This window comes from Penaeus japonicus, unplaced genomic scaffold, assembly GCF_977035675.1.
Source record: "Penaeus japonicus unplaced genomic scaffold, GWHDUDI00000001_assembly GWHDUDI00000042, whole genome shotgun sequence".
NCBI lineage: Eukaryota > Metazoa > Arthropoda > Malacostraca > Decapoda > Penaeidae > Penaeus > Penaeus japonicus.
In genome coordinates this window covers 16,214,230-16,226,480 of record NW_028234444.1, presented here as the reverse complement: position 1 = coordinate 16,226,480, position 12,251 = coordinate 16,214,230, and the positions used below count along the sequence as shown (strand labels likewise).

The following is a 12,251-nucleotide window of genomic DNA, read 5'->3' as shown; positions in this document are numbered from 1 at the left end:
GTGAGTGAGTGAGTGAGTGAGTGAGTGAGTGAGTGAGTGAGTGAGTGAGTGAGTGAGTGAGTGAGTGAGTGAGTGAGTGAGTGAGTGAGAGAGAGAGAGAGAGAGAGAGAGAGAGAGAGAGAGAGAGAGAGAGAGAGAGAGAGAGAGAGAGAGAGAGAGATGGGACTTGTACAACTAAGTGTTTATGTTTAGATTTAGTTCATAGGCGCGGTTGCATATGTAGGGATGAGGATGTTCGTATTTTAAGGTATCTGTCATATGAAAAGTTGGTTTGAGGTTGTTGGCATGATTTTTCTTTTGATTTTAGTGACATCTAGAGCAGTAGTAATGGAAAGTTTCTTATAATGTTATTAACTTCTTACTATTATTATTATTATTGTTACTGTTGTTATTATTATTATTATTATTATTATTATTATTATTATTATTATTATAATACTGTTATACCTTATTGTTATAAAACCTTAGTGATATCAAAATTTCAGATTACTTTTAACAAATAGGTATTGAGAAAATATGGCTTGGGCATTGCTACAGTATTCTAGTTTGTAAGTAGTTAACTGTTGATTGCAGGGTCTACCTGAACTGCAGTGCAGACATGACCCTCTTGCACGTGCTGAAGGGCAAGGATGCCCATAAGAACTCGGAAACCCTTCAGCACCTACGCCTGACTGACACCAATCTCTTTGCCTCACACAAGCAGAAGGTAAGGCATAGATGTTCTCAAAAAACAAAATGTTTCATTTTTTACTGATTTATTCATCGACTTTTTGCTCTGTTTCACTGTTTCAATCTCCTCTTTACCATTTATATTGTTAGATAATAAAGAGTGAATCATTTGTTGATATTGTCATGCGTCATTTACACAAGCCTGACCTATACAAGTCTTACCGTGTTTCCTCGAATTTTGTTTACGTCAATCGTCCATACTGAGCAATCCTAACAACCGTGAACTGGTCTTTGCAGCGAGCCACTTGGCCAAGGAGCAAGAGAGATGCAGACAGCGAGCCTAAGAGTAAGTATCTCCGATCCCTCCAGCTCTCCAACATTAGAAGATAAATCCCCACAAATAGTACCAAATTTTGAAATAGCAAAGTAGGAATCCCTGTCAGATAGCATTGCAGTATTGTAGATATACAATGCAGGGAAGAACAACAGATAAAACACCTGTTCTTGGATTCATTGTTTTTGTTATAATATTGTTCATCAGGCATCCTTGGCATGATGAAATATAAAGCCCTGACACATGTGTTAATTCCTCTCAGCAATGTCTTCTCTTCTCCTTTCTCACCTCTCCTCTCCTCTCCTCTCCTTTCCCCTCTACTCCCCTCCCCTCCCCTCCCCTTCCTTCCCCTCTCCCCTTCCCTCCCCTCCCCTTCCTTCCCCTCTCCCCTCCCCTCCCCTCCCCTCCCCTCTACTCCCCTTCCCTCTCCTCCACTCCCCTTCCCTCCCCTCCCCTCCCCTCCCCTCCCATCCCCTCCCCTTCCCTTCCCTCCCCCTATCCTCCCCTCCCCTCCCCCCCATCCCCTCTACTCCCCTTCCCTTTCCTCTCCTCCACACCCCTCTACTCCCCTCCCCTCTACTCTACTCCCCTCCCCTCCCCTCCCCTCCCATCCCCTCCCCTTCCCTTCCCTTCCCTCCCCCTCCCCTCCCCTCCCCTCCCCCCCCTCCCCTCTCCTCCCCTTCCCTTTCCTCTCCTCCACACCCCTCTACTCCCCTCCCCTCCCCTCCCCTCTACTCTACTCCCGTTCCCTCTCCTCCCCTCCCCTCCCCTCCCCTCCCCTCCCCCTATCCTCCTCTCCCCTCCCCTCCCCTTCCCTCCCCCTATCCTCCTCTCCCCTCCCCTCCCATTCCCTCCCCCTATCCTCCCCTCCCATCCCCTCTCATCCCTTCTCCTCTCCTCCCCCCCTTCCCCTCCCCTCCCCTCCCCTCCCCTCCCCTCTCTTCCCCTCCCCTCCCCTCCCCTCCCCTCCCCTCCCTTCCCCTTCCCTCCCTTCCCCTCTCTTCCCCTCCCCTCCCCTCCCCTCCCCTCCCCTCCCCGAGTGATAAGGTTGTCTCACCGTCTCACCTTCCTGAATTTCCACAGCAGGTCCTGCCAGGGAGGGAATCAGCACAGTGAGGCCGGGCAATCAGGATGTCCTCAACCAGAAGTGCAATGACATTAAGATCAACATGACCTACGAGGGTGGCTACTATAGCTTCAAGGTGAGACGTTGAGCATTTTTGAGGAAAAGGTTTAGGAAAGTGGAAAACGGAAAAGAATTTGAGCAAAACTTAGGGGGTGGGAATATATATATATATATATGTGTGTGTGTCTGTGTCTGTATCTGTATCTGTATCTGTGTCTGTGTCTGTCTATCTGGAATATGATTTGAAAAGGGAAAAGAGTAAAGGGACAAGCATTGCAATGGGGGTGGCAGGGGAAAATGAGCCTCCAAATACCAGATTGCACTGCAGAGTACTCTTCTCTCTCACTGCCATTCATAGAACGACTGACCTAACATCATCGCCCTTTTACAGTTTCTGGTGTACGTGGCTCTGGAGAAGGAGGAGGGGCTGTACAACCTCAACTTCCACAACTGCATGAACTACGTGCATGGTGTCGGATACTCGACGATTGACATGGCTCTGCAGGTGTGTTTGGTGTTCATTTGTTTAAGCTGTTCAGTTTGTCGTTTATTTTGTTCCACATTTCCTTTGGTATTAGATGGAAAAATGAATATGCTTTGTGTGATATTTCCACTTCACATTAAAAGGACGTGTTTTACACATGGAGGGACCTTGCATTTCTCTAATTCTAGTCAATTTATAGCATAAAGTGAGCCAAGATAATTTTTGATTAACATGGGGAAAGGAGTAGGAAGAAATCCTTTTGAAATCCTCCACATTCACCTCTTTTTCCATAATCATCAAACCCCAAAATTTAAGAAAGCTTTGTCTTTACTGTAGCCATCATAACAAAGCCCTGATATAAGATTTATGTTAAGATTTAGTGTAAAAAGAAAGACAGAAAAAAAAGTTTGGCTAAGTTCACAGTCCTTGTATAGTATTTCAAAGTATCATTGAAGGCTTTATCACTAACCAGAATTTAGTTCAAGAGGCTCAACCCATACGAATTTACCGGGCATTTGCAACGCCCAAGACCGTCAATTTTCAAAAAACGATCATTCGAACTCGCACGCACACACCCTCAGATCGAGGAGGTGAATCCCGACGACAACTACCTGTCCGCTGGCGAGATGCCGCTGCCTGCGCTCTACTTTATGATGGCCCTCCTCTTCTTCCTCTCTGCCTGCTTCTGGTTCTTCCTCCTCAAGAAGAGCAAGTGAGTTTGGTGGAAGAGTGGGGGGCAAAGGGGAATGATGTAGGCTTTGAGTTTGGTCTCTCCTCCTCCTACTTTTATTCTTTTTTTTCTTTCTTTCTTTCCAAATTCTTTATTTCTTTCTTCCTCTTTCTTATTTCTTTCTTCCTCTTTCTTTTTTCCTTCCCCTTTCTTTATTTCCCCTTTCTTTTGTCTTTTTCTTATTTCTTTCTTTCCCTTTCTTTTTCCTATTTTCACTCTTTCTGCATTTTTTTTTCTTTGTCTTTCTTTGTTTTTATCTTTCTTTTTTTCTTTCTTTTGTGTATGTGTGTGTTTTTTTGTGGGATGTATTCTTAACTAGTTTGCTCTTTTTTTTTTATTATTTGCAGACTTAGTGTTTTGTAGGAAAGTTTTTAATTTTTGATGTTACTGAGTCTAATAGTTTTTTCTAATATATATATTTTTTCCTGATAAATAGATCTTTTTCTTTTTTTCTTTTTTTCAACTCGTCTTCTATACATAAATAAATAATTGAGAGAACAGTAAGCTAGTACATGAGACAGACAGACATAGACAGACAGATAGACATAGACAAACAAACAAACACACAGAGACAGACAGACAAATGAACTGGCGGATGGGTGGACACATGCTTACATACATACACACATCCATACATGTGTATGATCCCAGCATTTTTCCATGATATGCTGACCTCGCATTCGTCTCCACTCTACCTAGCCCACCCTCAGCGATCCTCACTCACTCACTCACTCACTCACTCCCTCTCTTCCTCCCTTCCTCCGCCTACTCTCTACCATCCTCTCTCGCCTCGGCAGGGATCCCGTCTTCAAGATCCACTACCTGATGGGCGTTCTGGTAGTCATCAAGTCGTTCAGCCTGCTCTTCCACGGCGTCAACTACCACTTCATTCAGACCAGAGGAGTCCACATGGAGGCTTGGGCTGTCATGTTCTACATCATGCACTTGTGAGTTGTTTGTTTGGTTGCTTTCTTTGTCTTGTTTTTTTTTTTTTTTTAGGGATGTGTTGTTTTTGGTTGTGATAGAGAAATATAGAAGGGTTTTATATATATATATATATATATATATATATATATATATATATATAATATATATATATATATATATATATATATATATATATAAATAGAGTGTTTGTGTTTGTATTTCTGTGCATGTGTGTGTGTAAAAGTGAGTGTGAGAGTGAGTGTGAGTCTGTGTGTGTTTTGCCTCACTTTGTTTGAGATGGCTGACTGGTTTGACATGTATATCTATTTCCTGTGATAGCAGGTATCATGAAGTAGAAAGCCATAATAACTGGATATTAGACAAAAAAAAAAAAGAATAAAGTAAATAGATAAGGAGAAATGTGATGATTTCTGCCTCTTTCCTCTTTTTTATAAAAATCTAAAGAGAAAGAAGGAATGGAAAGAATCGATCATCTGTGACCTTTTAAGACAGAACTTCCCCAATTCACTCAAACAATTCGCGCCGTCCTGCTCGCTACTTTTTTCTCACCTTCCCGTCCCCAGGCTGAAGGGCGCCCTGCTGTTCACCGTGCTGGCCCTCATCGGCTCCGGCTGGGCATTCATCAAGCACGTCCTCTCCAGCAGAGAGAGGAAGATCTTCATGATTATCATCCCCCTCCAGGTAGAGTGGCTCTGGGATTCTTGCAGTTTCCTTTATTTCCATTAACCCTATGACGACAGTGCATCACACCCGTGTGACACAGCTAAATTCCCGATGCCGGGGCGTCATGCCAGTGTGATGTTTCCAATGCAATATTGCAATGGCCCGGCATAGGGGTTTTCGCTTAGCGCGTGCCCCGTCGGGAAAGGGTTAATGTGTGTTTTTTTTGGGGGGGGGTTTAGGAAAATGATGGTTGAGGATTGTTGAAAAGAAAAAAAAAAAAAAAAACTTTTCTTCGTTTGCTAGTAGAATACCACCACTTGAATTGAGAGAAATGCATTTTATTATTCTATTCCAATTGCTATCTGTGATTGAAATATATTTTTCATTTATGTGTTTCTTAAATGATTTTTTTTCTATATTATGATAGATGAACATAATGGATTTGACAATAAGTAGATATGTTGCTAGCGATGTAAAACAGGGCAGACCTGTTCCAACTGCCATCCCCTGTCTATCAATTTTTCTCTTGAATTAATTAAATTGGAAATAATTAGAAGTAAGAGAAGATGAAAAAGGAGACCAGCCATGACCTCTATGACTCGCCTTCTCTCCCGCAGATCATCGCCAATGTCGCCACGATCATCGTAGAGGAGACTGAGGAGGCCAGCCAGGAGCATGCCGTGTGGGTGGACCTGCTCTTCTGCTTTGACTTCCTTTGCTGTGGAGCCATCCTGCTGCCTGTGGTCTGGTGAGTCATATAATGGGCTTTGATTTACCTGTGTACTGCACGTGTACACATACACACACACTGTGGCTTATAGGAGTGCACAAAGCCACCCATACCCACATATACTTGCATATGCACACACTCTCACACTCTCACACTCTCACGCACACGCACACTCACAAGCACACACACACACACACACACACACACACACACACACACACACACACACACACACACACACACACACACACACACACACACACACACACACACACACACACACACACACACACACACACACACACACACACACACACACACACACACACACGCACGCACACGCACGCACACGCACTCACACGCACACATACACGCACACACAATCCTTCCTTCCTCCTTACCTCTCCCTTCCAACATCTCATTGCCCTCTCTTCCAGGTCCATCCGCCATCTGCAGGAGGCCTCGCAGAGTGACGGAAAGGCTGCCATCAACCTCAAGAAGCTGAAACTCTTCCACCACTTCTATATCATGATTGTCTGCTACATCTACTTCACACGGATAATTGTCAGTTTACTGAAGGTCAGTTGGATGGTTAGGTCTGATGCCCCTAATGTTCCGTTATGATTTTTTTCTTCTTCTTCTTCTTCTTCTTCTTCTTCTTCTTCTTCTTCTTCCCCCCAAAGCAGGTTTGTCTCTTGTACACTTTTCTTCTGTTCTTGTTACTGTTCTCTTTCTGCCTTGTGTATCTACATTAATTGATTTTCCATGTAGACTATATTATCAATTTGTTCACTCAAGTTCTAACTTTTTTTTTCTGTAATAGACTCTAAGATGTCCAATGCTTCTGTTCGTGAAAATATACCCCTTTTTTTTCTATCCAAATGAGGGCCATTCACTAATTTATTTTTTTTCCTTTTTTTTTTTATCCTCTCCAAACCCACAGTTGACAGTACCCTTCCAGTACGAGTGGCTGGATGACATGTTCCGCGAGATGGCGACCTACGTGTTCTTTGTGATGACGGGCTACAAATTCCGTCCAGCCAACAATAACCCTTACTTTAGGGTGACCAGTGATGATGAGGATATGGACGAAGTGTAAGGAGACAGGATCTTATCAGATTTTTTTGTTTCATGTTCACGGATTGCTTTGTCGGGTTGGGTCACTTTCATGGGATTGTGCAGTTGGGCTGTGGGATTTGAAGTGACTTAATGTACATAACGTTCGGGGATTTTGGATCTCTGTGCTATTTTATTGTGCTATGAAGAAGGAATGAGTGATGACTATTGAAGTCGTAATTACTATAATTACTGTAATACTAACATCCGAAACCTAGATGGCACCACTTTCTTCTAGCACCAACAGGAGAGAGAGCCTTAAATGGCACCCATCCACAGTCTCTAGCAAGCACTATCTTTATAGAGTAATGGCACACAGCAAGTTGCTGACTTGTACTCTAAAATACCACAGATGAAGTATGTACAGGCAGAATAAGAGGAAATGCCCAATGTCTTCAATGTGCCCCTGTACCAATAGGGATGCCTTTTACTGTGGCACTCACAGACATAAGCACAGTTTCCTTCCTATTCCCTACCTCTTCATTTTGGATGGTTATATGTTTCGTATTCATTCATAACAGTACATAAAAGTGAAAAAATAAAGTTGCTGATATAGACCCTATACTACAATTTTAGTCAACTGCAGCATTGATAAGAGCCTGTGATATTATAGGTATTAGTCTCTGAATAAAGTAAAATACACAAAAATTAAAATATAAAAATGGCTCTAGCTTTACAATCAGTGTTGAAAGAAAGTGGGAAAAGTCAAGGTATTCTGTGTGAAGCTGCCTCGCTCTGAAATAAAACACATCCTGGAGACTGGGCAAGCAAATCTGTCCCCCGTTCGCTATGGCTTCATGATAATGATAATGACTTTATTATCATTATTATTGTTATTGATAATAATGGTAATGATATTATTACTATTATTATTCTTGTTATTAAACCAGTGCACATGGATCTCGTGACATATCTGATACAGGAGCTTTAGCCTGACAACGGTCATCATGACGTTGGGCTATTTTGGATCAATGTTATTTTATTGTATTATGAGTAATGAGTGAGTGATGATGACAGTTGCAGTCATAATTACTGTATTTGCTGTAATATTAACCCTCTCGTGACGGGTGGTACACTACTGTACTGCGCATTCTAGGCCCGTTCGCTGGGGACGAGATACGGCGTCGTTTATTTAACTTATTTAGGCCCCTATGCGTTCGAGAGCCCCGGCATTGTGACATGCAAAGCTGGAATGTCCACGTCATGAATGGGTTAAGGTGCCATCCAGGTCTTGGATTTTAGGTGAAACCCATTTTGCTTAATATTATGCCAATTATGGTACTTATGACTGCAATTGTCATAATCATTCACTCATTACTCATAATACAATAAAATAACAGTGATCCAAAATCCCCCAATGTCATGTACCTCACTATGCCTGGTGTCAGGCCAAAGCTCCTGCATCATGTATATATGACACCTGTCCACAATGGTTGATTATGATTATTGCAAGGATTATTACTATTGCTTTATTACTTTTTTTTTTTTTTTTTTTTTTGGGGTGGGTAGGTGTGTGTGTCTGTGTCTTCAAATTTCTCTTTATTACTAAAGTTATTTGTTTGTTTGCTTCCTTACAGGCTGACCACAACCGGCCTGACAGAGGGTGTGACCCGCGTCAACCAGCACAACAAGGATTCGTCCAAGAACAAGGACCACTTGGAAGTCAAGGTCTATGAGGACGAGGAGGAAGTGAACCTCCTCAACACACAGGAGTCGTCCCACGCCTTCGACTAGTTCCCCCTCCGACCGGGGCTTTCGGGCTCCGGGGCTCGCGAATTTAGAGATCTCTGAGGTCTTCTCTTGCTTGTCTTGAGCACACTGATCCATGGGGGAGGGGGGAGGGGAGAAGGGGGACATCATCGGCCGTGCAATTTTAGACATCCCTCAAAATGATATTTTTATGTAGCATCTACTCACTTCTGTATACATGTGTTTGTGTGTATGTGCATATGGTGGGTATGCAATGGGGCAAATAGCTTTGTATGTATTTGTGTATTTATGTATATGCATGTATATGCTGTGCCAGCTTTCAGAACATGTATACATTATTTGTCTGTCTCTGGGGTAGATATTCACATGGTGACTTTTGGAGAATGTGCAACTTCAAAATCTCGATTCTGTTTTCATGTAGTGATAAATTTTGAGACTAGACAAGGAATGGACAGATGTATATGCAATTTATATGACTGATATTGCAATTTTTTCAGTGTTGATCAAGATTGGTATATAAATATTGCATATGGATTGTATGTATTTTAAAGAGAATTCTTTGATTCTTTAATTCAGCAAGGTGGAGTGATTGCACGATGCTTTTCTGGTGAACAAAATGTGTGCTGAAATTGGTGTGATAATTCCACAACTTCCCTGGACATAATATGCTCCTACCTCCCATTTATTCTCATAATGCCTCTCCATCTGCAGAGAGACTTGAATCCTTCCTTTTTAGTTAAGCCTCCCCTCTTAATCTTGCTGTTTGTATTTTGTATTCAGGCTTGCCTCAGAAGGATAGCTTTGATAGAGCTAGGTGCATGTCTGCCTTTCAAAATCCGAGAATGGGAATAAGGTCACCATGTGTGCTTCCCCGGACTATTGTTTCTTTGCATCCGTATTGGGAGGTTTCTAACAGTGCTTGAAAATTACATAATGCTATGGTCAGTCTGGTAGGGATTTTTTTTTTTTTTTTAAGTCCTTCCACAGTCGAAAATAAGAAAAGAATCAACCTCTAGTAAGTCGGGGCTTATACGCCAGATGATGTTCTACATTGGATATGAATAATAAAATAATTTATAAAAGAAAATGGCCATCAGTTGCTCTGTACTCTTTAGTTGAGCTGGTTATTTTTTTCCTATTCCTACGATTATAGATAGGACAATAATTCCTTGTTTCGTGTGGGTTATACGTAAGCTTGTGAAAGCCTGTCTCGATTACCGTGAATGCAAGATGTTTTAAAGACACCCTCCCAGAGCTATTATTTTGCTTTTAGATGATGTGCAGGAGAGATGTTGGGAGATTGTGTATCTTCTCCCCTTGATGAAAAATGATAATGATTAAATATGATAATGATATTTACAGCAGAGGCATGATTATGATTTACAGTTAATATTTAATAGTGGATAAACAGTCTATACAGGATCATTCACTTCAGAGGAATCTACCTAAATAAGTAGAGACTCTTGTAATAAAGAAACAAACAAAATAAAGGCCAGGATTTTCTAACCACCAAAGGAGTAACCGAGAATTTTTTTGGGGGAAATGTGCAAGCCTCATCTCTCTACTAGTACTATTGCATAAGTTGCATTGCTGCAAATTTCCAAATTGATATAGGTTAATATTTGATTTTGTTTCTTTAAGAAGAAAAAATATTGAGTGAGAAAAAACAAGAAAATTAGATGTAAGGAAAGCTGAAAGTCCATCCTGTTGAAAGGAGAATCTCCTTTCTAGTGATTTTTTATCATCATTATGATCTGTGATTAATTTTTCTTTGTAATTAGAATCAGATGGAAACAAAGAATGTAATGATTTGCCATATTTTCTATTCACCTACTTTTTTATAGTCCTTTTTTCATCTGAATTTCCTCACATACTCTCCTTTGATCTTCATTATTTTACATTCTTTTACGATTCAAAGGATTGAAGTCCGTAGTAGATCTCAACGAACCGGGAGTGTGGTTTTAAGTCTCCTTTTAACCACATGTATCTATTTTTTGAGAGATCTTTCCATTTCCTGGATGTGAGTGAGGGGGTTTAGGGACATCCATTAGGAAGTCTGCTACTTGGAAAATTGATCTAAAATTGCTGTTGTGAAATGAATATTGATAGTGGCAATATAATGACTTGATTATGATGATGGTTATGATTATGATATTGACTGTGATTCTGATCATTATCATCTTAAATTTAAGTGCTTTTAAAGCAATTGTCGAAGAGAAAATTGTAATCTGCTGGATAGTAGTATCGTCAGAAGACGGCCAAGAGGATTTTACAAGATACAATCTTTTGGCTCTTACTAAATCAGGCCAACTGTCGGCTAGCGGAATAGTGGAACGTTGTCCAGGGACAGAGTTCTTGTGTGCATTTTCGCCGTAGATCTTTGCAAGTCTTTGGAGTGCTTCTTTCACACTGTTGCTTCAAATTCTTAGAAAAATAAAAGTACCATTTCATTTTTATTTTATTTTTTTTTTAAAGAGGAGTTTGTGATGGATATAGTTTGCAAAGACCTCATGAAAGCCAGGAGATTAAATGTACAAAAATATAAATGGTATGAATATATTAAAATTTGTTACTCCGACTAAAGAGACCATTGGACTATTTCCACAGCAATTCCTAATTTTGATTCTCACTTTAGTTAATCAAAAGAAGATAAAAATATCGATTGTGAATGTGTTTGACTTATTTTGATTATTACTAAAGTAAAAAAAAAAAAAAAAAAAGCAATGATAGAAATAAATTAGTAAAAGGGATATTCCTTATAGATTTAGTTTAATAAAAAAAAAATTGTAGCTAGTCATAAGTATATAGCTCTTTTCTTTGTAAAGAAATATATCACTTTGCGAGGTGTGCAACATTTATATTTTTTTTCTTGACATTTTCTGTTCATATGAGACCGATTCTAGATATATATATTTTTTTTCCAAATTCATGTTTTTTTTTTTAAGCCATGCTATGTGTACTGTTTATAAGAAACCACTTCATAAAAAAGGTAATCACAAAGTGGGAGGTTCACTATATTTTTTAAGTTTTTAAATCATTCCAATTATATTATATAAGAATTTCTTTTCACATGACACGAGTACATCGCGAATGAAATGTAGCTTTTTCGCTTTTATGTCAAGGAAAGTCTCGACACTGTAGACGACTGTTCTCGCCTCCATGTGTACAAAATTGTCAAGGTGTTCTTGTGCATATAATTTTGGGTTCATTTTGAGTGGAAGTTTGTCCTAATATGTACTAATTTTTTCAGGGTAAGTTTTATCTTTGGCTCCCAGTGACTGGAAGGTACATATTTACGAAGTACGTACTAATATTTTATGTAGTATAGGTTCATCTTGACTGATAACGAGTCGAGAACACTCTGTTGCACTATAGACAATTTGTGCAACATTATATTTTTTTTCTTCCCTTTCAAATAAAGCCTTTGTAAATTATCCAATACAGAAACAAAGCTTGCAAAGGTCTTTTTATTACCACACTTGATAACTTTTTTTTGTGTGTGTGTTTCATACAGCTTTTTTTCCCAGTGATTTTTAAAGATTTTTTTTTCAACTTGAAAATTCTTGTGATCTTGTTTTTTTTTTTCTTTCTTCAAATAAAGTAATTTGTTATAAAAGGTTAATACTTTACCAATTACTAATTATCATAGTCATTATTGCATGTTGTATTAGTTATTTTTACATAGTATAATTTTTATTAAGTTAAAACATGGAGATTATTCAGTTTCCATTATGAAACAGA

General features: G+C 39.9%; 1 protein-coding gene across 2 annotated transcripts in view; it reads left to right on the top strand.

Moving 5' to 3' along the window:
* LOC122266270 (protein GPR107) overlaps nt 1–11,970 on the top strand; it is a 22,752-nt gene extending 10,782 nt beyond the window's left edge. Inside the window, exons 4-14 of one of the 2 annotated variants that reach the window (XM_043035912.2) lie at nt 574–706; nt 967–1,015; nt 2,090–2,205; nt 2,521–2,634; nt 3,195–3,325; nt 4,141–4,290; nt 4,855–4,972; nt 5,572–5,702; nt 6,122–6,263; nt 6,628–6,779; nt 8,378–11,970. In XM_043035912.2, coding sequence (XP_042891846.1) covers nt 574–706; nt 967–1,015; nt 2,090–2,205; nt 2,521–2,634; nt 3,195–3,325; nt 4,141–4,290; nt 4,855–4,972; nt 5,572–5,702; nt 6,122–6,263; nt 6,628–6,779; nt 8,378–8,534 — 1,393 coding nt within the window. In that variant the 3' untranslated portion in view covers nt 8,535–11,970. Of the gene's footprint in view, nt 1–573; nt 707–966; nt 1,016–2,086; nt 2,206–2,520; nt 2,635–3,194; nt 3,326–4,140; nt 4,291–4,854; nt 4,973–5,571; nt 5,703–6,121; nt 6,264–6,627; nt 6,780–8,377 lie in introns of both variants that reach the window. The other variant, XM_043035911.2, reaches the window with a different exon arrangement.
* Nucleotides 11,971–12,251: the final 281 nt, after the last annotated feature.